The sequence below is a fragment of the Neospora caninum genome, chromosome Ia (genome assembly GCF_000208865.1).
Source record: "Neospora caninum Liverpool complete genome, chromosome Ia".
Taxonomy (NCBI): domain Eukaryota; phylum Apicomplexa; class Conoidasida; order Eucoccidiorida; family Sarcocystidae; genus Neospora; species Neospora caninum.
The window spans coordinates 2,118,491-2,145,630 of NC_018385.1; the positions used below are offsets into that span (position 1 = coordinate 2,118,491).

At 50.1% G+C, this 27,140-nt stretch overlaps 1 protein-coding gene across 1 annotated transcript; it reads right to left on the reverse strand.

The window, feature by feature from the left end:
• Positions 1-2,546: 2,546 nt before the first annotated feature.
• NCLIV_002280 (hypothetical protein) lies at positions 2,547-26,070 on the reverse strand (the record flags this gene model as incomplete). The annotated part of the gene is made up of 35 exons (XM_003879727.1): positions 2,547-2,637; positions 2,960-3,015; positions 3,635-3,782; positions 4,024-4,218; positions 4,380-4,552; positions 5,253-5,425; positions 5,892-6,012; positions 6,326-6,464; positions 6,983-7,129; positions 7,397-7,971; positions 8,550-8,768; positions 9,372-9,452; positions 9,616-9,766; positions 10,153-10,221; positions 10,692-10,833; positions 11,034-11,194; positions 11,671-11,755; positions 12,137-12,302; positions 12,528-12,785; positions 13,182-14,777; positions 14,964-15,267; positions 15,826-16,010; positions 16,732-16,886; positions 17,500-18,224; positions 18,740-19,093; positions 19,629-19,834; positions 20,109-20,301; positions 21,285-21,364; positions 21,561-21,692; positions 22,167-22,204; positions 22,465-22,900; positions 23,882-24,007; positions 24,757-25,062; positions 25,599-25,723; positions 25,860-26,070. The coding sequence occupies 35 exons, from the start codon at positions 26,068-26,070 to the stop codon at positions 2,547-2,549; spliced, it is 8,322 nt and encodes a 2,773-aa protein (XP_003879776.1).
• Positions 26,071-27,140: the final 1,070 nt, after the last annotated feature.

Genomic DNA, 27,140 nt, shown 5'->3' on the forward strand with positions numbered 1-27,140 from the left:
CGAGACGAGCTCCTGAGGTTTCCTCCCGCACAGAGAGAGAGGAAAACGACTGCTTCAGCCCTTCTTCCGTTTCTTCCTCTCCAGCCCTTCGGACAGGCGTGTGGCCACAAGTCTCCGTCGGCGAGGAGCCTCTGCGTCGGAGGAAGCGAATCTTCTCTGCTTCAGCTGCCTTCCCCTTCGCCAAGGAAGACGGAGCAGAAAGTCGCGTTCTTGGACGTATCGACAATAAAGGAGATTCATCACTCTTGCGAACATGAGGAGCAGCTAAAGTTGCGCGGAGAGGCGACGGTAGAGGCAGAGTTCGAAGAGCGAGAAGACAACCGTGCAGGCGCGACGAGCAACTGAGGCCGGGTGTTGCCATCGCGCAGCACGGGCACCGAGGCCAGAGAAAAAAACATTTAGCGAGATGCAAACACAGAGAAGGCAAGGAGAGCGGAAAGAAGACACGAACACGGCGCGACGGCAGGAAGGATGGACACGAGGGCGAGGACCAAGGACACGAGGGCGAGGACCAAGGACACGAGGGCGAGGACCAAGGACACGAGGGCGAGGACCAAGGACACGAGGGCGAGGACCAAGGACACGAGGAAAAGAAAACAGGAAGAAGGTTAAGGAGAGAGAGGCAGAGATGACCGCCGAGACGGGAACGCAAAGCAGCGAATAGCGTGCGCTAATTTGCTTGGTCCATCTGTCGGAAAAAGGGTCGCGTCTGTCTGTGAAAGAACTCGTGAGGGGCCAGCGGGAAAACCGTGAATTCCGAGACACCGCATGCCACCTGCAGCCGCAAATACCTGCACGCAGGACACCGTTGAATTTCCGACGGAGATACGCCAATGTGGAAAAGAAGGGGCTCCACAAAACCGAAAAGAAACCTTGAGGAAGTAGGCTGAAGCTACCAATTTAGAAAAGAAAGAAGAACGCGGCGGCACTGCAACTGCTGCTACGGCTCCGACCGGGCTCGACATCCCCGGCCATGACAGTGTCGCTGAGACTCAACAATTCAGTTATTTTGCACTATTTTCCAAAACTCTCTTTCGCGGAAAGGGACCAAAATGGATTCAGAGAAACAACACTAGAGGGTGGTGGCAAAATCTTCAATGCGTTTCTCTACCGTTTTGACATTTCGTCGATTTTATCTTCTCTTGCATGTGGCGCATGCGCCTAACCGGGACCACCGAACGGCACACTTCGCGAGTATCAATCTTTTCTAGCTCACATCCCGAAGTTGCTATCATTATGAATCAAATAACATGCACTACTGCCTAAATCAGAGAGGACCAATGGCGGCGACAGTCACCGTCTACCTCATATATATAGGTTTATCGACCTATGTTGGTACACATTCTAGCAGGGATGGAGTCAGGAGGTAAACGACAGGCTCTGATAGCACTTCCCCCCTCCCATATTGCATGTGCGACTCCATCGATATACGCAAATATATATACATATACGTACGAGAGTCGCTTTCACGCTTGTGGCAATATTTTTTCTGTTCCCCCTAGGTTTTCAACTGGCTCTAGTAGTTCAACATTTTTTCGGTCGTCTTCAAACCGTTAGAAACTAGCTAACAAGCCGTAACAAAAAAACAGCTGTCGAACAAAATTTGTTAAAAACTCAGACACGTGCATTCCCAGGGTTTGAAGCAAGGACACCAGCCTTGCGGCCCAAAACCGGTTTGTTTCCTGGTATTTGATATCCAGACGGGGACTACTCGATACACGAGAGTGCACTGTGATTCCAGTCCACCCGCTTTTTTCCTTCACTCCAATGCTTCAATATCTCAAACTTCCTTTAGCGAAACAGCTGAAGAATTGAACAAGGCCACCGTACATGACTGTTGAATGCCGGAGCCATGGCAATCTCACCTGTTACGATATCAGACCTGGTGGCCTCAGCTGTCTACCGTATTTGTTCCTGCACATGATCCGAAACGGCAGAGCGGGAGACTTTCGAGCGAAAGGACCAGCAAGCGAGGGTATTGCCGTTAAATCTAGATCATCGGGTTAAGGCGGGAGGGAATCGTCTGGAAGGATTATGCTCGGAGACCGTTATTTTGATTTTTGTGCTAAGAGGAGTTACAGTGTCCCTGCGTGCGATCGGGAAGAAAGACTGGAAATCTATTTTGTTTTATTGATTCGCTAACTGTGGACATGGAAACAACCGCCAGCATGAAATAGTCTGTATATTGTGCCTCTGTAGTGTTTCCGGAAACATCGTAAAAAGAAGGTCGCGACTAGTGGTATTTTTGAAGAGCTACTGAACCTGGCCTCCCGTTCAGGTTAGTGCTGAGAGGGGCGCAGATGGAAGTACAAAAAGATATCTTTGGTCCTATTTCTGTCCTCTTGCCGATGAGTGATATCTGACTACAAGGCAGAAAGTGTGAACAAAGCTACCAGAGTCGAAAAAAAGTCCCCTCTGGCAGGTTGCGGGAAACCGTAGCATCCAGAAGGGCCACGACAGGCAGTTACATTTTTGGAAAACGAGAGTTTGAGGAGGACATTAGCTGCAGATCCCCGAGGAAGTATCGCTCCGTGGTGAACTGGCATTCATGGCATGCGTGCCGCGATGACGATCACAGCAATAACGAATGCAATGATGCCCAAAACGAAAACTCCACAGACGCAAGCGCCTGAAGCTCTGGAAAGAAACAGGACGCAAACGAAAGCAAGCAATGAGTACGTAAACCGCGGTGTTGTAATCCTTGCAAGCGGTGCTTCAGGTCGGCAGACACCTGTTTCTCTTTTGCCGGGTACTTCACTTTCTACCTGTTGTCTCTCGCGACAGACGTCGGTGCTTCTGGTTTAACGTGCAGTGGAACATTTGCATGCGGAGTCTCTAAAGGCAGGTCATTTGCCGCTAGCCACCGTGCATTTTTCGTTCTGCCATGAAAAGAAACATGGTAATCTCGGCTCAGGAGAGGCTACCTGGAGGACAAGCAGAAACAAGCCGCGCAGCTTACTTAATGAGGGCGCACGTCTGCTGCCCTACGACCAGGTAAAGGTAGGCCACTGGATCCTGCAAAAACAAGATTGACAAGAAAAACCACAAAAGAAACCAGTTCGATGTTCGCAGATGAATCGCTAGTGCGTATCAAAACTAACCTCTAGAAACAATAGATGCTGCTTTCATCCACGGGTATCCTGTCCACGTCACGCACAAGTACCCACTTGAAGGCTACCGACGCTACAGCAACAACAGGAAGGCTGCGAATTGCTATCTCTCTTCAGCAATCGGAGTCTCGCTCCGCTGACTCCCAGACAATGTTTATTCTCTCAGGTGGTTCGCGGCAACAAAGGGTGACCAGCGGTTTAGAAAAGGAAGATCGAATATTCCCTTCATATAAATATCTGCTTCTACACCTATGTGTAATTATATATATCTCAGTATTGGCACATCGGAGTGCACGCATGTTGTCCCCTTGTAAAAGCGCCGGTGGCCTTCGGTGCAAATTCTAGTTCCTTGCACACACGCCACGATCTTCTCAGAAGAGCGGTATTGCAGGACACCGTGCTCCCGCAGTCTCCCGAAGTCGGACGGGAAAACCCTCATTCTACTGGGACTGTATTTGACTTTGACTCTAAGCTCGTAAAAGTGCAGGCTACAAACTTGGTGTGCCTCGGGAACAAGGACTCACTGTAAACATGAGATTGGGAGACGGGCGATCTGTTGGCTCTGGAAGCGCGTCGGGAGCTGAGCGACCTTGCCCCGCCGGACGGGCCTCCGCCACATCGTGCGGGACCAGGGAGACTGTGCAGTGCAGGCGCGCTGGCGTGGTTGTTGTCCTGTGGACACATCGAAAGACGAAAGTAAATAGATCTATGAGGGAACGCTTTCAACTCTGAAAGAAGCTACAGATCCCATTCTCCGTAGTCGCAGGCACAAATGCAACCTGTCGGCCGGCACTCCGCATCGGGATCGGTCTCCTCTGTCGGAGGCTACCGTTGTACAGTGACACGAACCCGGTGTGAGAGATATGAGTGTGTACATATGCGTTACTGCTCTGCAAGAAATCGTGCAACCCACCTGCGGACACGTCTCAGGTATCCTGTCCGTCCACAGCAGAATATCTTGAGCCAGCTTGAGCAAGGCGCCGGTTGAGGCGCTGAGCCGAAAAAGTCGTCGTCCATGTCTCTCCTGTTGCAGCAGCTAGTGACTGCAGTTGGGCAACCCATCGCTTCGAGGGGTGCGCACCAGTAGGACTGACACCACATCTCAACCCTGCAAAAGATGCAAGAGAGGAAGGAAAAGCGAACTAGGGGAAGCAGACGGCAAGACAGAAACTATGAATCAAATGGGCAACAGTGTGCTTCCCCTGGAGCCCGCGCCGTATCTCCAAAAGCCAGCGCCAGCCACTGTGGCACACAAAAAGGGGAGCTTACATGCCGTGGCCCATAGGCTCATCGAAGACGATGGTATAATCCAGTGGGTCCGGAAGGCCCGCGTCTGTTCGAAGCCTCGTCATGGTTGTGTGGGTCAAAGCATCCAGACTGAGACACTCTGGCGCGTAGAGTGTGTCGTCGTCGTAAACTGCATTGTTGTCGATGAGGGCGAACTGCAAATGGACACTGGAGGAAACGGGAGTCTTTCATGCCGCCGCAATAGAAACAAATGGAATGAGCAACATCCTCAGAAAGAAATAGGATATGACGATGCTTCTTGGAAGAGCCACTCAACTTCCAATACATCCCGTTGCACAATGACTGTCCCAGAGACGCAGTGCACATGCATCATTGACACACGACAGTCGTACAACTACATCTTCCATCCTTGCATTCCCACAGTTTTAAAGGACCCCTGTAGACGAAAAGGCGCGAGAACGAATGGGACCGCAGTGTATGTGAGTGAACCTCTGAGATTGATTCCTAGTTTTTACGCTGGCTCCGTATGCAGTGGACCCTAGACAAGAATAATTGCGTGCCGCCTTTCACCCACGTCCACTCAGGCCTTAACTCAATTTCGCAGTTCAAACGTCCGCTATAAATGAGAAGCGGTACATCTCCTGTACGGTCCCAAACAACCTCGCTGCCGCATGTGTTCCACATTTCACCTCCGACTCCACAGACTTCCCTTGTGCATCGTAAGGCGTGCTACGCGATCACCACTAAACCTCGCACGCGTGTACTCACCCGGCCACACCAATGTCTGTACGTGCACAAGTGTACTGTTGGCTCCATGTGTTGCTCAGTTACGCCAAGGAACAGACTCCGGGCACAGGCACGGTAAACCCTTGAGCAAGCCCACTTTTCCTTTACCTTAAGACTGAGTGCAGCCGCCGGAAGATTTAGTTTTTTAACGATGCGCCAATTATACGTGGCCGTTGTCCTCGCGAAGAGATGCACATCAGTGTGGTAAACTTCGTAAGTATCTTGCAAGTCGATGCCAGTCAAAAACAGCTCCATCCGGACCTTCAAATCATTGCGCTCGCCTAACAAACAGCAGAACAGTAGAGAGAGGAAAGACGAGAATGAAAAAGAAGATTTTGGGGCGACAGCCCCCCGGCAACAGAAGCGGTACTGCTGGCACTTAAGATCTCAGCAACTATTCTGAAAGTAACTGTAGTGGGAACACCATTAATATAGAAGTAAGAGTAGCAGACACATTGGGAGAAACTGCAACTCGCCACAGACATGATGTTCTACTCTAGGCAACAATAGTGCTGATGCACAAGGAGACGCAAACACAGGCAGAGCGTTTCTGCTTAGGAGACGACGAGATAAACTCACAAAACAGGAAAGAAGGTAGCCAGCGTTATACATTTGTAAACATATCACGCGTGGATGTATGCGAATAGTTACGTTGATACATCGGTGCAAAGGCATGCATATATATGCGGCGTGCTCTCCCACGGGGGCTGCATTTCCGGTTCAGACACCATTGTGTGGGCGTCTTACCTGAAGCACCCTTAAAGACAGCAATGTCTGTGACGTTCCATATGACAACGCGCAGCTCAAATTCGTACGTCGTCCCCAAGTTGTTGATAACGAGCGGCTCGTATGGAGCTCCGTCGACGACCTGACCAAGAAAAGCACGCGGGAGGTAGGCAGGAGAGGTGAAAGACGAGAAGAAAAGAAGAAATGATAAAACGATGATGAAGACCAAATGAGGCTGAACAAATGGCAGGACAGAGACCGAGAGAGGGCAACAGGCGAGGCGATAAAAAAAGATCGGGAGAGCAAAAGGATATACTCTTCTGTCACCGTCTTTCCGCAGCTGATTCTCTCTGCACTGTCTTCCTCATCGTCCCCGTTTCTGTTTTTCCGTTTCGAAGCTCCTTCCTCTGCCTGTCAGCCGTTTTCCGCATCACCCTTCTCCGCTTATCTCTCACCAGGTCAACCATAAACCGTAGAGTCCCGCAAGATACGCCAAAGTCGTTCTCCTCTTGGCTCTTTTGAAGAGTAACATACTCGAGAGGAAAGGCTAGAAGGGGGGGGAGAAACATTTCTTTGTCTTTGGAGATGAGTGGCCTGTGTACAACACAACGGGTCGGAAACACATCAGAATGAACGAGCAGTCCCGTTTTGAAGATGCCTCATTGGTACCTACAGTACTAGAGTCCAAGAGTCTTTGATGTAAATGACTTCACCAACTGCGCAGCGAGGGTCCACACTCCCGCATGTATATTCCAGCACGTAGCTCTGTGTCCCAGCACAATGCACTAGGCACCGCGAGAGACACGCTCAAGCACAAGTATATTTTCTCGCAAATACTCCTTTGCGAATATATACAATATCCCTCGATATATAAAGGATACATCCATGGATGCTCGTACCGTTCAGTTTGAATCTTCTTGGGCTTTTCAGATTTGAGCGCCAACCACCTGACGGCAGAAGAAAAATGTGCAGAGGCAAACAAAAATAAAGCTGAACAAACCCCGCGAAGAACAGCGGAAAAGAAAGAAAGGGAGAGTTGGACGAAGCCAGAGAACCGTACAGGGGAAGGAGAAGGTCGCAGAGAAAGAACAATATTTTGTAAGTATTTTTACCTTTCTTCTAGGTCGATCACTGCTTCGCCAATGGCTGAATCAGCCGCGAGCATATCGCCCTTGTCCATCACGGCGATCTTCAGCTTTGCAGCTCCCGGAATGAGGACAGTAAAGACAAAGTGCTCGTAGAAATCCGGACAGTCGTTGCTGGACGAAGAAAAAATACGAAAAAACTGGAACTTCTAAACTGCCTTTGGAAGTAAACCGTCTTTAATTATAGGCACGGTAGATGCTAGTATAGACATATATGGAAGTAATAATGTGCACGCATCCGCAAATAACTGATTCATACACGAAAATATATACATATCTATACTTATACGCTAAAACAGAAGTACAACTGCACGCGCCCTATTGCAGACGCGCACACACACTTCACTGCGTTTCGTGCCTGTTACTCGGCGTGCTGCTTACTTGTCGAAGACTTTGTCGGAGGTTACCGTTTGGTCGCCGATGCTCAGCTTTAGGTATGGGTCACTTTTGCCCCACCAGTCGACGTTCAGCAAGTTTCGCCCTGTCAAAATATAGGCGTGGACCACCACAGTTTGGACCACCCATCTCTGCATCGGCGGAGCTAGGGTCACCACTGGTGCCTTGATGTTGGCCGCATTCCACGACGATTTTGTAGATGTGCTGTCTGCATCGCTTTCCCTGTCAGCGGGGAAGGTCCCGCGTGTCTTGGTGCTTCGGGCGTCTTTGTTGCTCGAATCCACGTCGTTCCGCTCTCCACTTCTTCCACTGCGTTCTCTGTCGTGTCTCACGTTCTCCTCTCTTCCCAGTGACAAGGCGCCGCTGCTCCTGGCATCGAGCCCCTCGGAGCCGCCGATGAGTTGTGGAGCAGAAGCGAGCGAATGCGTGGGCGTTCCACGCTCCAACTCCGGTCGACGCAAGCTTCCTCGCAGCCACACGCTCGACCCCGTACGGACTCCATCGGTCTTCTGCCTCGCCAGCGCCTCCGGCTCCGTCACGTTTGTCACCTTCACCCAGCCCTGTGTTGAGGCAGAAGACCAGAAATCGAAAGGCAAGATGAAGAAGGTCGCTCCAGAGAAGCAGGGAAAACAGCAGGACCGGCAGAACGTGAGCCAGACACCAGAGAGTGAACGAGAACGAGGCCGAAGCAAACCGAGAGGAGATGTAGAGAACCAGAAATTGAGAACTCCGCAAAAAAACGACACCAGGCGGAAGGAGAAAAACGCTGAGAAACCGGGAAGAAAAAAGGGAAAGGAAGGCAGTCACGAAACTCACCACCCGTTCACCACGAAGCCCACCCAACGAACAAACACATGCTTACTACAATAGTCCAGGGGGCAGACTTCAAATAGTTTACGATTTAAAAACAAGGATGCCATCTGTTGTCGCCCGTTCCCTTTTCCACCCCTCGCAAGACCTTGGACTTGCGCCTTTCCGACTTTGTGTTCTCTCCTTTTCAGAGAGTTTGAGGGAGGATCGAATCGAAAGAGTTGTCCACCATAAATGCCGCAGTAATGTCCTGTCATTCCTGCTCATTCCGTTTCCTCTTTCCTTCCCTTTCTTCGTGCACCTCTGGCCTCTTGAGCCACTTTCTCACCTTCAACTGAGCGATCTTCTTCTCCTCCTCTCCCCACCGAAGGTAGCCGGAGAGATTACTCGGCGGCAACAGGTCGAACGACTCGTACCAAATTCTTGTTTGACTTCGATCAAACATCGTCCCGATTTTCTTCATGCGGCAGACGAGCTGGCCCCTTCGCACTGAGAGAGGTGGGGAGAAACCAGCTTTGCGGCTCGCAGTCTTAAGGTAGCCACCAGCCTGGACAAAAAAATTATCTCGAAACGTACGACCCGAAATGCGGCGAGGAGGAAAAGAGCCACTACTCTCTTCACACCACCCCATAGACACGCGGATGTATATATACAGCTGTTTTTCCGTGAGCACTGGGGTCCATGGGTGTACAAAGAGTACCCAAGCTTGGTAGGGCTTTATCGTATATATGTATATACATCTCTAAATGCGTATGTATATATGTATGCATTTATATCACAGCATGGCACCATACGGGTGTGCACCAGTAAACACTTTCAGAAGCCATGCGCCCGAAACACTCTATCTCCGATAGCAAGCAGGCTTCTGGATCTTTTCCGAAAGCTTCTAGGCGCATCCACGAAAGGAAATAGGCTCACATATAGTTGTCCATGGTGCATGCACACACGTGTACTTCTGTACATATATTCACAACTGGATTATGTTGTAAGAAATAACATAAAGGCGTAGATACTTACTACTCGCTGTGCACGTATAACCAAGCAATCATCAGGCAGCAAACGAGACACTGTCTTTCTCTCTGGCGAGACACATGCAGACGGTTCAATCGATGCAAGTCGACGTTCCCTCGTCGATTTCCCTGCAGCCTACCGAGGGCTCCAGTTTGTCGATGGAATGCTGTAGCTCTTGAATCTCCACGTTCAACGCCGTCTCCTCCTCATCGTCACCGCTCTGATGGAAGCAAAAAAAAAACGAATGCTGCGTGATCTCCATATCGTTCGTGGGAACATTTCCACAAGCCAGTGGCATGCTCTCCAGAAATTTTTTCCCTTCTTCCGCGTCGGGGTCACTGCTGGCGTTCTCTAAGGCAGATGGAGACACCGGAATCACGTACCGAAGAATGGCGCTTCAACAGCTTCATCTGCGCCACCTTCCGGGACAGCTTCTGTTCCAGCGCCCTCAAAGTACGAGACGCAAAAAACACGGAAAACAGAGGAAAAGCGAGATTTATCCGTCGAGTGGGATTCGACTGGCAGTCTCTAGCCCTAACGGAAAACGGGCTACAAAAACAGAGAGAAAAGGGTATAGTTGCACTTCCACAGTCTGTGACCCCCTTTCTTGTTGAGTGCGCCGAACAACAAAAGAGACAAGGGAAAGAACGAGAAAAGAGAAGCGACTGTAGAACCGACCCGTCATTCACGCTCGAGAATCATTTGGCGCATCGCGCTCTGGAGAAGAGCGAGCCAAGGGGAAAACGAAGAGAAAAAACGAGCGTCAGGGTGGGTATTGGCAAGGACAAGTGCTCGCGCCTAGAGGCTCATAGACAAGAGACTGGAACCGTCACCAATGTGAACATGATAGCCTTTTTTCTTCTCATTGTCGCTTCACTTGCACGCGTGCTGTGCCTTGCCTCTCACCACAGACGACTCACATTTTCGTGACGTCCTCAAAGCTTTCAGTGATCGAGTCGAGAATGAAGAAGCCATTCTCTACCGGATATCTATACGCATGACGTAAGAATCACAACGGCAACAAACGAATACGAGCATAATGAGCGGCAAGCGGCAACAAGTACACGGGTAAACCAACACGCCGATCTCGACGCAGAACTTGAGGCGGTGGATTCCCCGTTGCCGAAAACGGTAGATGCGGCGCGTGTCACGTGTACGTGTTAGCGGCAACGCGGAGAACGCCATGAGTGTCCTTTTTGAGTCTTCTCGATCTACATTTTCTACAGGGCACGCTTGCGCCATCTTGGGAAGCGTAAGTGTGAGGAAGAGCGCCAGGGACGAAAAGAGAATGAAGAATATCCAGGGGCTTGAAAAGACAAGGTCGCTGACTTTTTTCACAACGCGTGCGTGTTCCCCTCTTGCAAGGGGAGCTCTCTGGTGCCACAGGATGGGACGATCAGATATGCATTCGTTGTCTTTTTCACCCTCGCGTGAAGTTCACTCTCTATTTGTCTCATACCTGATATCGAAACTCGGTACCGAAATGCGGTGGAACCGTCTGTCGTGAAGACTCTGGAAAATGAGAAGAAGCTCGCCAGCGCGGCGGAAAAGCTTCGCGTTCGATCCCTCTTCGCTCTGGTCGTGCGCCCACACCACCACGCCTAAAGAACCGGAGGAGCGACGCGAGTGAAAACAGAAAGACAAGGGACAAAAGGGCAAAAAAGAAGGATGAACATATATCAAAGCGCCCGACACCTTGAACCTATCACATACGAAATGACGGGGCGCAATGCGATTGTATGTATCTTCATGAATCCTCAAGATATACAAATATATATATATATATATATGCTTTTGTTACCTTCGTGTTTGGTGTAGATATTCACCATATTGTAAGTTCCCGTCAGCTCTCGATCAAATGAGGAATTCCGCGGAAGGGCGCCAGTGCCGCGGTGAAGCTTTCTCAGAGGGTCTGTGTGGTATTCGGTTCTCATCATCTGCAACCTCGCCAAGAGACAAGTTCTGCAGAACGACAAAACAAATTGTCGAGAAAAACGAGGCGTCGGCTCGTGTGTTCACTGGCAACGATGCTTTCTGTGAAGCTTCGCCGGAGCAAATATCTCGAAGTCGTGGTACAGCAGAGAGGGGATCGCCACACGGAGAACCCTCTGCACAACAGAAGTGACGGAAATACTCGGGAAAAGTGGAGACCACTACGTCAGACAGTTAAAACGCAGATGGCGAGCATGGGAACTGAACGACCTGTCGTCAAATTTTACGCGAGATATATCGAGAAGCGACGAGGTCACGGACATCAGCATCGTCTCCACGTGCCGCGAAACGCGGAATTTCAGGCAGAAGAGACGGGATTTGAAGCAGGTGGTTGCAGAGCGCGAATAAAGAGGGCAAAAATGAGAAGGGGGAAGAGAAGGGGAAAAAACAAGAAGGTTCTGGAGGGAAACAATGAGTGCGCTGTAGAGACCGCCGGAGAGGCTCACCCGATCTGCGCCGGGTTGGACCGGTGGCCCACCTTTCTGATCCACGTCCTCAATGCTGCCCGCACTCTGTTCTCGTCTGCTGCGCCTGGACAAAATAGACACACAAACGCATTGCCGCAGATGTATGCACATGCACACATATGTGTGCACGGCTATCAACGTACTTTGTACATGGAAACAGAGAAATCTAATGATGCATCTGCGCGTATATCTGGCGATACACGTATACACATGAATGCAAATGCGTACACATGTATATGCATATATATATATATATATGGAAACGGAGACACAGCTATTTGTATTTGGAAAAAGGCTTGGACACAAATCTGATTATGTCCACAGCAATCACGAAGTGCGTAGTGAAGCGAACGCTGCTTGAGAATCACGCAACGTGGTTGGAGAAGAAACAGGAGACCGATGGAGCGGAGCACAGAAAACCATATTCAAGAGTAGAAATAAGTACTTTCAGGCTTTGAAGATTCTGGTGGTGTAACACGTTGCTTCTCGATCGCCATATTATGTGTGGATGCACCGGGGAACCTCTTTCCTTCTTCCTTTTGTCCCTTCAAAACACTCATCATGTCGAGGTACTCGCCAGCTGCTGGACCAGGGTCTGTGAGATCTGCGACCTGCGCATTTTCGCAAATAGGTGCACAGACGGCTGTGTGCCTCCCAACAGTTACACGCAGTCTCACACCTACACACACACGTGTACATCTGTGTATACGCTCCATTTATAAATACGCAGTCATACATGCATTACCAATGCCTAAAAATAGATGTACATATATGTATGTATATAATGAGACAGATGAACGGGGTAGTAAGAGAGCAAGCAGTTGAGTGTTCGATACCTTGAGAACCGGGTCCTCGAACGGGGTGTTGCTTTTGTCCGGATAACCAACGAAGTAATCGTCGGCATTGAAAGTGTGAATGATGATTCCTTCTTCATCTGGGTCACGAATGAAGAACACGTCATGGTCGGTCAGCATGCGCCCCACCAGCAGGTCATCGTCGTACAGGAGGTCTCCAGTTGCCTCGGCAAAGCACTCAATGAGGATATCTACATTGGCGGCGGTAGTACAGGGCAACTCAGGGAAGATGTAGTGTGTCTGAAAGACATCCCACGCATAAAGAACACTGCAAAACTGACGGGTTCTAGGACGCCTGCATTCGACGAACACTGTCGATCATATTTGTTCATCCTTACTCTCTTTTTTAACCGATCTACTCACGTATCCGTCGCTGTGCTTATATGGTTGTGTCCACAATCGCATGTATCTATATATGCGTATATAGTATGGGTTACACCCATGCACGTACCTGTGTACCCACCTGCCTAATTATCTCCATGCCCCCCCCCCCTACCAAGCCGCCTCCGCATCGATCTCTATATCCGCACACGTGCGTACATATATATGTATATATCTGTGTATGAGCCCTTGCTTACATATCAAAGTTGTGGAGACCAGCCGTCTCGTAGGGGCTGCTTTTATCAGGCTGCTTACCATGATATCTCTGTCCACCTTGGGTGGGGGCAGCTTGGCGAGTTGCGGCGAGAGAATTTGCAGCTGTAAGGCGGTATCGCCTTGAGGGAAGTTGAGATATTCATTGACAGAAATGCCGAGAGATGCCACGTCGTCTCCTTCTCGGCTCACGAGTCGGAAGTTTATATCGGGGAGAACGGAGCGCACGTTTGCGAGCGCGTTGTGAAAGTGAGGCATCGCGTTCTGTTCATCTTGAGACGGTCGCGGTGCATCCTGCGCCTCTGCGCGTTGTTTCTTTGGCAAAAGAGCCTGAAGGTAGGGAAGGTAGGGAGTGACGAAGAGCGGAGGAGAAATGCGGGCGCCAACCCATTGCCCCGGAACAGGCGAGGCTCCTGCACTGCTTCGTAACGGCAGCACCACCTGGCTGGATTTCTCGAATTTCGTCGAGTCAGGAATCTCCACTGCTTTTCGCCGGAGCTTCTGCTTCAGGGGCCGGTCCGTGTACTGGCAGACAATGTTGGGCCCCGGAAAGTCCCCAGCCGACAACAAAAACTCGAGAGGCTTCTCTGGGTCTTCCGGCCAGAAGGACGAAACCTTCAAAACGTAGTCCGTCGATGGCTCGAGGCCGCCCGCCTCGAGAACGCGGATCCCCAGCAAGTCGACGTCAATCTCGTAGTACAAGAGCTTAATCGTTTTGTCCTTGGTGACCACCTCGGGATCACTCAGTTTGTACACCGCCCACTCAGGCTGTCGGATCAGAGCCGCGGCTCGTCGGGGTCCTCTCTGGGTGCGCGGGTCAGTTTCCAACATCTCATGGCGGGCGGCCAGCCAGCGGTGTTCGGCTTGGGCTGTCAACTGCTCTGCCAGGGGACTGCATGCACTCGCCGAGAATCCGACGGACGCCAACAACCGGGGTTTCGTTCGCCACGCGTTGCTGAGCGTGACAGAGCGTTCGAGGACATCAAAGGGCAACTGCTCATTGTCTTGAAGAGAGTACCAAATGGCTTCGTTAGCAAAGTTCGGGTCCGTCTTGCTGTCCACCTCCCTCCCTGCGTTGGCCTCTCTCTGTGCGCCTGCCGAGTGGCTGGTGTTCTCGCCCCCGTCCTCGAGCCCGTCGCCTCGCCTCTCGCTGGGGCGCTGCCGCAGAGTCCGGTGTCCGGGTTCCTGGCTCCTCAGCAGGTCCCCGACGATTCGCTGCCTTTCATCCAAGTTCGCTGGGTCCCAGTCCACGACGATGCTGATCAGTTCCTTCTCCAGTTCTCCACTTTCAAGGACATCGATGTCGAACAGCCGCACGACAATCGGTGGGGGAGGGAGCAGGAGGTCGCCAAAGTTCGGCATCGAGCCCGCCAGACCTCGCTCTGTACTGGGGACGGCACTGCCGAGCGAGACAGAGGTGTCTGCACCTCTCTGAGCCCCAGAGGATCCGGTCCCCGCCGCTCGAACCGCGCCTGGTGTCTCCTCGCCGTCATCTTGCCCCAGGGCCTTCGAGGTTACCCATGGAGCCGTATAGAGGAAGACGGGGACGACCGTCCGTGCCAGGAAAGAAGGGTTCGCTGTGCTCCCCAGAATCTTCAAATCTTTATCAATGTGTCGCTCTGGGACCAGCTTCACGATCTGCCGGTGCATGCATAGAACAGGGGCGGAAGAGCACTCAGATGCAGACAAAGAAGCGGGAGGAGAAAATGAGAAAGGGAAGGGGCGGCTCCAGAAAAAGTGGGAGGGTACCGAGAGACTTAAGTAATTGCATGGGCTTGAAAGATTCAAAAAAACCGGGTACATGTCACGTGGCTTCTCTCGTACCTCAGTCTCAACTTCAATTGTCCACCATGGGTTAACGGAAGCATCGGGATCTAATGCGGGGAGATTTCGCGCTTGCAGCATATCGGAGTGGAAGTACACCTCGCGGTAGAAAGGGGAGACAGCGTTCACTGCGGCAGGCGAAGAAACGAAGTCGGCGAGCGCGTGAGTGAGAAGAGACTCGTATTCTACTCGCCAACCAACGTGCCCTTGCCGGCGCGTTACGCGCTCTACGCCGCACATGACGGGCCGCTCTTCGGGCCGAGGCACATTTTCCAATTCCCACTCGTCGCACACCACCACCTCGCTGCGAAGGAAGGAGCAGGCGACACGCAGACAAGGAGACCTCAAACGAAGGAAGGTTTTAGATAAACGAGGCGGACGTAGAGGGAGGGAAACAGCGAGGAAGATAACTGAAGAAAAGAATTGGTGAAAACAAGCGACTGACGAGAGGGAAGGTGGAAGAGCGAAGGCGAGAGATGGAGTTGAACGATGAAGCCATCGTCAAGGAATGGAATACGGTTACACAAAATTGCACTGCACTCCTTTTCAGGGCCTCACCGCCTGACTTCCGAAAGATGGTGGCACACATGCGATTGATTCTTAACCTCAGGCTTCCTCATCCGCTTATGCTTGGTACGTGAAACGGCCAGCACATATGAAGAAGTACATATGCTCACAGCCTATATATATATATATATATATATATATATGCGCATATGTGTTAATTTCTCCATCACTTTGTGTGTTGAAGGCCCTCTGGATTTGGCGTCGGCACCACCGGATAACTGATATTATACGTTCATGCCTCTACACATTCCTCCGCATGCTTCGTGAGTTCAGCTTTATGATTTTTCCACCTTACTGTGCGCTTTCTCTCAGAGTTGGCCCTATCGACTGAGCTCTCGAAGCTGCGGCGGTTTTACCGAGAGGGGCACACTGGGCAGGATCCTCAGTAATGATCGCGCGAGCCTGGCCAAGAAGGCATCCAGCGAAAGTCGACGGAAACCTAGAGGGCCGGAGAGCGGTGACTGATTGGTCCCAGTGAACCTGAAGGAAGCAAATGCCAGGAAACAAAAAACGAAATGACGTGAGACACCCAAATCAACGGACAAGACGAGAAACAGGTGCTTTCGTTTACAAAGAGCACTTCCAGCCTTTATAAACTGCGTGGGTATCCACACGAATCATGTGGATACCGTCTGCAGATACAAGCGCAATCATACACATGCATTTTCTGCTACATCCACGGACACCTACAAATCCTTGCCTCCCCGTCCTCCCATCAACTCAAGCTTGTTTTTCTCCCTCAGTTTGGTTACTTGCCCACTGATGTCTATCACAATTTACCTGGTTATGCAGTCGTATGGCCTAGCACTAGGCATGGTCCCACCAATTCGCCCGGCATCATACACACGAAGCGTGTTATGTATATGAAGGTGCAGAAATATATATATATATATATATATATATATATAGAGGTAGATGTGTAGGATAGATTACCAGAGAGAGGCAAAGAGACAGGCATAGAGAGATTGATCTACCTAGATAGTAATGAAACGGCACGTAGATATCCATAATCCCAGAGAGAAAAGCATTTTATTGTTCTAATCTATGCATGTATGCATCGATCGATGTGTACATATATGCAGAACGTAAGCGGAGGGCCGACCCGATTGTATGCCAGGAGATATAAATGCCCACTTTTGAATCCGCTTCTGTCGCTGAAAGATCGTATTTCTTTTGTTTCTCATTCTCGACTACTACGCACCTGTGTCCACTTCATTTTTTCCGGGCTCTTTGCGTGAATTGCCAGGCTCTCAACCTCACGGATTGTGCTGCTTTCACCTCTTAGGGCACCCGTCCCCTTCTCCCTAAGGAGAATCGCAGGATGAGGAGGGATAGGCTCCCCTGCCGGTTCGTGTCCTTCAAATACGAAACAGCGGGAAACAAAAGCAGAGTCTTCAGATCTTGCGTTCGTTTTCACATGTTCCCACGAGCGAGTAATTTGCACACACCGAGCTATGCTCTTCGACTATTCGCTCCTCTGATAATTTTCATATCCGCGGCGTACGTAAAATCGATGGTACCAGACATATTTATATCAAACAGCGTGAGGCCAATCTTGTACGTGGCTACAACGATTGTTCACACGTGAAGATGTCCTGCGAAGACGCGTTGACGATCTTTGCTTTGTGTTGTTGACCCGAGGATACAGTTGAATGCGACCTTCCAGAGGTGTTCTACAGATGCTTATGTGTTTTCTACTCTCCAGGGAATATTCTGTATCTACGGGCGATGTCGCCACCCGTCGCCAGTTCCAGGAACAAACAAATGCCTCAGCCCCACGTAGCTCTGCGTTCCCTGTGCAAGCCTGGTCACATGTCAGCGCCACGAGCCACTGCTGAATCCCGGAAAATGTGAAAATAATCGAAAAAATAAACGAGACAAGAGCGCTTACGAAGAGCTCTTACAAGCGTAAACACTGCGCTAGTCGGGAGTCTGATGGAAGCAAAGAGAACCAGCACGTGTTCCATACCTGCGGGCGCATCTAATCCCGTGCTGATGTTGTCGTTGCCGAAGCCGGCTCCTGCCACGGCTCTTTTCTTGGCCTTCAAAAGCGCTTCGGGGGGAGGCCACTTTCCATCGTCTGCGGGCGTGCGGGAGTTGCCCTCGAGAAAGTGTTTGACCTGTGGCGAGCCCTGGAGAGGGAGGCGGCAAAAGAGTCGAGGCGGCTGCTCTTCCTCTCCCACCGCCACAATGTAGAGGTAGACCCACTGGACCTTCGGGAGGAGATAGACGGGATCGGAAATGCGCTTGACCCATGCATTGAGGAGTGATTCGGGGTAGTCAATGTCTTCTTCCAGTCGAGAGCCAAGGGGTACATTTTGATTACGAGGAGTCCCGCCCTGCAATGCATCCCTGGGAACGGTGTCTGAGTGGCCACCGCCGCCCGCAATACCTTTTCGGTACGCCGCCACTGTGCAGTCTTTCATTTCAGCTCGCGATCTGCTCCAGTTGTAGAGGCGGAGCACCCCACGTGAATCGACGTAGCCTGGAAACTCCAGGAGATCGAAATTTGCGTCAGGGATGTCCTCCATAGCGCGGCTGCTCCGTATGCCCTCGATGTCTCGCGTGAGCGTCCGCATTCGAGTCGCATGTAGCCCCAAGAATCCTGTCTTCTTCCGCTTGTCTCGGTCTGCATCGTCTGGCAGCTCCAGGAGACACCCAGCCACCTGAACAAGAAGGCTCACTTCTCTCTCCCTTCGGAGAACGAAAGCAAATGAGCAAAACAGGAAAGTCAGAGGTAAACTTAGACAGAAAAGACAAAAGAACTGTGGAACAGGGAAGTGCTGCAGAGCAACCAGGAGAGAGAAGCCTAGCATACATGGCACCTGACTGCCATGATCAAAGGCTTTGTAGTCTTTGTGGTTCGTCAATCCATCTATGGCACTATCTAGCCATCTCTATATCCACAGATGTATACATATATTTATACACGTGTTGATACACAAATGCCGTTTCTGCTCGTATGTGTCTCCGCATAAAGCATCAGCTATATCTTGATAAACGATGGGAGGCCGAGTGTGCCATGCTTTTGAAAAGGAGAAAGCTACCAGTCACGCGTTGCTGTTCGTGTCAACTCCACATTTTGCCAAGAGAAAAGCAATCAAACAGGATTGACCATCATACTCGTGAAACTCTCACAGCGCAAAGCCGCTTCTTCTTCCGCCAGTGACGCTCTCTGCCTGACAAGACCACCACGTGGCTCATCTCACCTGTACATGTTGGGAAAGTAGAGACCTCTGGCTAGTTGGACTTCGATGCGGACTGGAAGGCCGACTTTGTCAGGGAAGGGAGGCCAGTCTTGCCGTCTCATTCTCTTGTTGTCCACGAGGACGCACAGAGAGCCATGGTACGTTGAAGCTGGATCCAGACCCCCTTTAAGCATCATTGAGTTGAATTCGCCTCGTGCTCCCTCAAAGCTGCCTCCGTACATGTGCACCCACCTGGGGCGACCCAGATGGATGCGGAGCAAGCGTGCACTTCCCACTTGCTCCTTCAACAAACTGTTTCCAAACAGGAGAGGCGAATCCGAGTCATACACGTCAAGGATGAGCTTCTGCTTGCGGCTGCAAAAAAAGAGGAACGTATCTTGGGGAGCACCTGCATGTGGAAACCATTGCTCGGGTGATGGCAGAATTGTGCCAGGCTCGATATGCATGACTCGATTCCCGCTTGAGGAGTAGACTGGGGCGCTATGCCTCACATTTTCGAAAGGAAGTAACGTCAGCAGAGAGATATGGGAAAGGTGCTCAAGAGGAATACACACAGAAAAGACAGACGCCGAGCAGCTTCATTACAGCTTCGAGGAGCTCTCCTCTGAAATGGAAAAAATACGACACACAAACTCAGTCCTTTGTAGATATAGATCGATATTACGAAATGACCTTTTTACCACTGATAAATGGATACCTGCGTATGTATGCTTGTATCATGTATAAATATACACGTGTACCTAAACCTCGGGGGGGCTGGCAACGCATACAAAACCGTTTCCTCAACCGCGAAGCAACTCAACTCAGGAAGTGGAGTGTTGCCAGCGTCTGTCTTCTCAGTGACCCCATGGTAAAAACCCATAGAAGCATATGTCTGGAAGAGACTTACGGATTCTTGGGCATTTGGATGGGCACGGGATCCCAAACGCACTCTCTCTGTTGGTTACTCTTGACCGTGGTATTCCATGAATTCGTCGTGGCTGTACAGTTTGGGGAAGACACTGTGACGAAGGGGTCGGAGTTATCCCACTGGCAACTGTTGTAGTTCTTGTCTGTCTTTGGAAAGAAATCGCCGTAGATGTAGACGTAATAGGTCTGAATCCACAGACGAGACAGTGGCACAGAAAAGTGAGAATGCGACTGTGTAGCAGAAAATGGAAAGAGCCCGATACACATCACAAGGTATGTATATGTGTAGGCGTGGCGGGTAGGTATATCCTCAAGCACATAAAAGGGACGGCACACACAAGTAAAGCAGGACCAGCCCTCGTCTCCTATTCCACAATTTTCGCTGAATGGTCACTTCAATGTATTACAACGAGACGCTCTGTTGCGTCCATATCTACAGGAGTGAACCTCTTCGTCTTACGCCGTCTCGTTCTTTCGGTCTTCGAACAGGCGCATGAGCTTTCTCTTTGATCTTTCCCTCCTCTTTCGTTGGTGCAGACTCGGTTTCGTTGGCTGCCTCCTGGGCTTGGGCCGCGCTATCTCGAGCTCGCGATGTTGACAGTCCAAGTGTCTTCTTTGGAAATTTCGGCGGCTTCACAGCTAGGCCTCGCTGTCTGAGGAGAGGAAGAAACAGACAAAACAATAGAATCACGCAACAGTTGAAAAGAAACGCGGAACAGCTATCCATGTATCTATGCGAAATAGTGGTCCTAAGAGAAGGCTTTTGGACTTGGTTTAGACACTGTTGTGTGGGGAGATCAACGCAGGATTGGCTGGGTGAAAATGTAAAAGCGAAAAAAAATCTAACGAAGCAGCGTTGGGGCACATTGTTTCATTCGATAGCCCCCCTCATCATCTTACCGTACATGGTACTTTTATGATCCCAGGCGGAAATACAAGAAATGCGTGCACGGAAACGCGCAGGGGAGTGAGTGCTGCAGATATACCATGTCTACGTTGGCTGTGTGCATTAAGCTAGCACAGCATGCACACTCTTGGGTGTAAATGCATATGTGCACTTAAATGTGCTCGAGCGGGTACTCTGGCGCATATACAAACGATATGCAAAGAACACATCTCCCTTACAGAGGACACGTACGTGCAGATGTCTGTGTGGATGTTTGTGTACAATCATTGACACATAGTCTGCACATGTACGTGTGGTACGTATATCTATACATACGCGTATTCGCATTTCCCATGCTGTGACACGTCCTCCCGAGTGTGGCCTTGTCCAAAATGGTAGCCGGAGAAAAACGACGTTACGAGGATGAAACCCAAAGCCAAGGGTGGCATTATGTGTAAATAGTGTAGGAGATGAGCTCGAGACACTATCACGGTCTGGTTCTGGAGGCTGGAATCGGGAAGTTCTGCCTCTACGAATATGCATGAATATATGTAGTTGCAAGTATATACATACATATAATTGTTTTCGGTGCAAAGGAAAAAGACTTCCTCGTTCTAACGACGTGTATCTGGTTGTTTTCGTTTGCATCATCATTCTCGTTTCCCCCCCCCCCCCCCCAAAGTCTTCGTTTTAAATCTTCCTTCCCTCTTGTTTTGCGCAACTGGGACAAAAACCAGCATCGGCACTTACATAGGGGGCGGGAAATGGTAGAGATCGACGAGCTCCCTTGGCGTTTCCTTCGCCGTAAAGATATCGACATGTAGGAGAACCTAGACGGAAAAAGGAAAAAAAACGTGAGAATCGAAATGTGGAAAAAAGCAAGTATACAATGCAACATGCATATGTATATGTACATATTACTGGCCTATGTGGAGTCGTCTTTTCTCCTGTCCGTAGAACCTTACAGAAGCTCAGTTTTCTTGAACTCAGTTGGAAAAAAATCCGCCTTCGTCTTAAGTTCCTCACCTCACCGACCGCCATCCCGGAGGCACTGACGAGTATCGCTCTAGCAGCCCATGCGCACACTTTCGTCTCCACGCAGAAATCCCGAATCTCGTCGAGAGGGAACTCCCACACTCCAAAAGGAAGGAAATGCGACTGTTCCGGGAAACAAAGGGACAAAACATGCAAAGGTTTGTATGCTTGTAGCTTTTTTCTTTCAACAATTAATCTCTGAGCTATGAGTGAGTACTTCTTTAATTCTTAAAAACGCACCGCGCTTGGGTGATTCCGGAAGTTTTGCAAATAGACGCAGACACGTAGGAGGCAGATTCTGTATTTCGTTTGAACGTATGCGGGCATGGTCAGAGAAAAAACACACACTATGGATGGTGACTATACAGATGTCCCTCTTTCCTGCAAACAGCTACGCTGACTCACGATGAGAGGCGTACAAGTGAACGTACACGTGTGCCTAAATAATTTATATAGGTACACGAATACATATATATGCGTGTAAACGTTCAGATACGTATGTACGTAGGTACCGGCAGACAGGATAGATAAATCTACGTTCACGTGTTTCGACAGAATTTCCTGGTCATCGATGCGTATAATCTCTTCTGTTCACACCTCTGGTTGACCGGCATGTGCTCGACGCCTCTTCTTGTCTGAAGACAACAAATGAAGCCATGCACGATATTTCTCGGTTTCCGCACAGGTGCAGCTGTAAACACACATAAGTGTTCTTCCTTCCCCTTCCGGTATAAACGGGCACGTAATCGCTCTTCGGAGACTATCGCGAGCTTGCCCCTCAGAGACAACGGCCGCAAGCATAGACACCACATCATATCCCACGATGCTTTTTTTGGCGAAATCTCCTTCTTGTCTGTGTGTACAAAACACGCAGTCGTGTTCCGATATGTCGTACCTCTCTGTCGAAGAGCCAGATCGCCCACGTACACTTTGTTGGTTGTACGTTGAGGCGCCGTATTCTCCTGGGTGGAAATAGCGTGAAAGTATGCTCCCGTGTGCTTCTCCGCCCTTTTCTTACAAGTCCCCTTCGTCCTTGGGTTGTTCTCCTCTGATTTCTTTCTCGCCACCGCAGTCGGCGTGGCAACTTCGGTCGCAGAGCTTGCACCCGCCTGGGCAAGTCTTTCCCCCTCTTCTTTGCCGTCCAGTCCCTCTAGTTTTCCCCCGTCATTCCCCGTGCCAAAAGGAACATTTTCAAAGATACTTCTCTCCTGGCCTATGGCCTCGCCAGCAGGGTCCTGGATATTTACTCTAACACTCGTCTTGGGCACACTGCGCTCATCCCTCGTGGGCCGGCCGAGATAGAGCGATTTAGACGCGTCCAGTTCGTCTTCCTGTGTGTGTAAAATGCATTTGACAGGAGGAATATATAGAGAATAGTGATAGCACCATCGCCATCTTGCTTTGATGGAGGAGAACTGGCCTTGTCGATTCAAGTGAGTACAAAAAGTGGTGACAGTCCTTTGTGCTTCCAGTAAGGCACTAACAGAAAATTAATTGTATCTACGTCGGTGGGCGCCTTCGAAAGATGAACACCAAAAGTGACAAACAGCGAAGACCATCACCATTTCTCTGCGAACGACGCATCGCGGTGATCGGTCTTCTAACTACAAATACCAATGATGGAGACACGCTGACGGGACACCTGTTTCAGCGCAGGCAGCTGCTACTGAACTTAGCACAGCCTAGTTGGCATTGAAGCGTACACGTGGATGTGCAGTGTGCGTCTGGAACTCAGTCTCAGAGGAAACGTAAACGGTGAGAGGAAAAGAAGAAAAGACACATTCCTCAGAGTCCCGAATCCAATCAGCTCCCCAAGAAAGAGAGGCAACACATAACAGGGATAGACAGACAGAGAAAAGAAAAGATATGAGGAACAAATTGGCTGCTAAACAGTCCGCACCTAAATTCATATGATCGTGTGCCTGAACGATGAAGCTAGAGGAGTGCAGATACTGTATGTGTTTGTTCTGATTCGGTTTCACTCGAAAGTGTACGGGCGACCCAACAGCAGCTGACACCTTCCCCTAAGGTAGAAACCACGGAGTGTAAAACCATTTCCAACATCTTACAGTTCCTTTTCTAAGGATCCATTCTAGTTTAAGACGATTCTGAATCAGATCCTCGATAGTGCTGTTATAGAGAAAAAAGGCCAACTGCGATCCCTGCGAAAATAATAGAGGAAGAGGAACACAAAAGATCATGCATGCATATGTATCGCCGTACAGATAAAATAGTAGTCATTAGCACATTCTGAGAGGACTATAATTCACTTTGTATGTTTCGGCGTAGGACTTCGGAGACGAAGAACGTACCACACCTCTCGGTCCGTATGCAAATCGAAATCCTTCTGGGCGCCCCAGGCCCGTTACTTGCGACTTGTCACTCGAAGATACGCGGATAGCCGACAGCGTATCTGCCGGCACCGAAGAATGATCGGACTGTAAAAAGCGAAAGCAAATGCAGCACATCCACTTGGAAGCTCGGAGGGATGCTGGGTGTGGCAGATGAAGGATACAGTCTACAACATCCCTCCTAAGTCTTCCGAAAATATCAACCAGGTGATAATTCATATTTCCTTTACGTTGAGCTTGCCGCTAGCATGACATGAGAAAACGGTACAGTACTCGACAGGAGTATCGTAAGCTAAATTAGGGGCCCTTGCTCCAAATTCCGCGTTGAAGGAAATGCGACTGCGGAAGCAATATTGTTGCTTTCCCCATCTTAGAACCAGAAACAGTGTTAACGAGGATTAGCTCACGCAGGTGATGCGCCGCCTATGCGGGCGTCAGCCGAACATCAGCTTGCAAAATCTGCTGTCACGGTTTTCTGGTATTATGGAAATGGTGTCATATAACACGGTTACACTAAATGAGGATTCCCCGGGATCGTTTCCCTTCCTGCTGTTAGTCTCTGAAATATACGGGGCACTCTTCATATATTTATGTCTCTCTGTCTATATATACATATTACAGTGGATTCAATAAAGGGCCGATTTCGTTGAGAATCGTAGCGCAGACTCTGAATGGACAAGGCGCCACCTTTTATATACAACCCGAACCTTTCAATCCACGTGTACCCCCCGTCCCTGTATTTGCGCATATACGCGCTCACCGCAGGTCTACTGTCTCCTGAGAGACGCAGAGGAGTTTTCAAAACAGCTCTTTGGCAACCAAAGAAGGAAACACACCTCGAGAACATTAACGCGGACAGTGTAATCCTGAGGAGTAGCAGCCTCTCCTCCACTTTCGCCTATTTGCTTCGACAATTCTAGTAGATCTGGTTGATCTTCTAATCTGTCCACAATGTGGTAAAGCACAGTGATGCGACTATTCGGAGCTTTTTTGAGGAATGATGAGGGGACGTGTCGAAGACGTAGCGTTTCTTTCTTGATCTTCATGGGTGTCTTCGGGATCTGAATTTCACACTCGCCGAGTTTATCCCCTTGCCGACCCCAGTCTTGGTCGTAAACGGTGATCCTGATGACTCCTGGTTCCTGGTTGAAGCATGCGAGACAAAAACAGAGAGAGAAGGAGCGAGAAACGTGTAGCAGCGAGTCGTGAATCCAGGCACGGCGCGGCTAAATAAATCCCCGTATCGTGACGCAGACGAGATACACGTATGTGAGGGAGTCCACTGTTCCTTCACCCCGCAAACAAATTGACGGAGTCAAGGAAAATCCATTCGTGGAGGAAATGAAATTCAGAATGAGGGCAAGAGACCCCGGCATTAAAAGGGGATCAAAATCAGGGGCAGTGTGTGCACTATTGGCCGCTGTTGCCTTTCCTGTGGTCGCTGTTAGCCACGATATACTGCCGTCCCCTGCTGTCATCACCGGTGAAACGAGAAAACTGGTGTTCACCGGAAATGAGGCCTTCTTTCATCGGCCGTCCCGCTGAAGCCCGGAGATCAAGAAGTATGCAAAAACATGACCAGAACTCAGCCTGTCGACTGATCTTGGCCCCGTAATTTCTTCAGGAAGAAATATCGAAAAACACGCAAAATGTGGTAGAAACAATTTGCCTCACTCACCTTAACTTCTGTTTCAATCAGATAATCCCACACAGGGTTGAGTGTGGCCATCTGGGGAGGCGAACAGAAAACTTGGCCGCCAAACCGAACATCGACGTATGGATCTGATGAGCCCGTTATGTCTCCTTGGGAAACGCGAACACACAAGCAGCAGAAAATGACGGTTTACTGTGGACGGGCTATTACCGAAACCCGTGGCTGATACGCACCAGTCGTGAAAACAAAACTGTTACCGCCGCACCAGAAGAGACGCTGACGTACCTGCTGCGAGGTCTGTACCGGACAAGCACAGCATACGAAGGTACAGGGGGCCTTCTTGAGGAGGCGGTGCATTCATAAATTTGTCTTTTGGAGCCTCGAGCTTGGTTCGGCACGCGTCGAGGACGCTGGGAAGTCCGTCGGGCGGATAGCAGCTGCCTCCGCCGCCCGTGGCTCCGCCGCTTATGGCGGTCATTAGGATGGAAGCTGTCATGGTGAATTCATGTAAGAAAAGGCTTGGACTCTAAAAGGAAAACAAATCTTGAAGATACTGAGAGAGTTCTACTCTTAAGAGACATAGACAGTAACGCATTCAGTGGGAGTCTACAACCGGACGTGACAGCGTTCGTCAGTGATTACAGAATTTGCGATAAAATAAGAGTGTCTGCTTTGGAAAGAACCACTAGAAACGGCAGTGAAGGAGAACCGAGATGTTGATGCGGGGTTCCTGTGCGCGTTGAGGTGTGGGAGGTAGTGGTGCAGAAAGGCTAAGAGGCGCTGAAGAACTCGGTTCCCTTTTCAAGCAGAGATTCAGGCAAGGAGCGGCCACGGGGCTTCGCGGAATCCCCTGTAGCTTGCCCGTCCGTTGAGCTCGGCTTTGATGATTTCCCATCAATACGAGGACACGTGAACACAGGAAACGGTTGTCAAGTCAAATTCTGGCATGGTCATCACTAAGTCTTCGACACCCAAAAGAAAAAGAGATCATATGAACGTTGGACGGCCTGTGACCTCGTTGCCTCTGATCAGCTAACAGATGATGTGTGACCAGCGAGACCATCTGACACGAAAAGTAAGACGCAAAGGGCCTGTCCGTTTTCTCGATGTGATACAATCACTGTCTTTGTATGTTACCGATGAGGCATCCAGCAATTGGACACACGTCCACCGCCTGACTGAGACAGGCACAAGCGCTGTCTACTTTCGGAGGAATGCCGTCACGACGTTCTGGGCTTGACAGTAGAGAGTGTCCTGCCGCACGTGCGTACATTGGACCGTTTACAAAGATAATAATGTCCAAAGACTGATCAGCCACCGAGTCTGTAAAAGTTGGCAAGACATTTCGGATGTGTGCGTGACGTTGGGTTGAGTCCGAGGCGGCTCGAAACGCACAGCAACAAGGATGAAAGGGAATCGAGCGGAAGCCGAGACAAGAAAACACGAAGGGCAAGATCACCGACAAATGCCGGAAAAACATGCATCGCCGCTACGCGTCGAGGTTTCCCTTTTACCAAATATTTTTTCAGCGTAACAGAAATAATAATAGTGTGCTGCAAGGCGTTG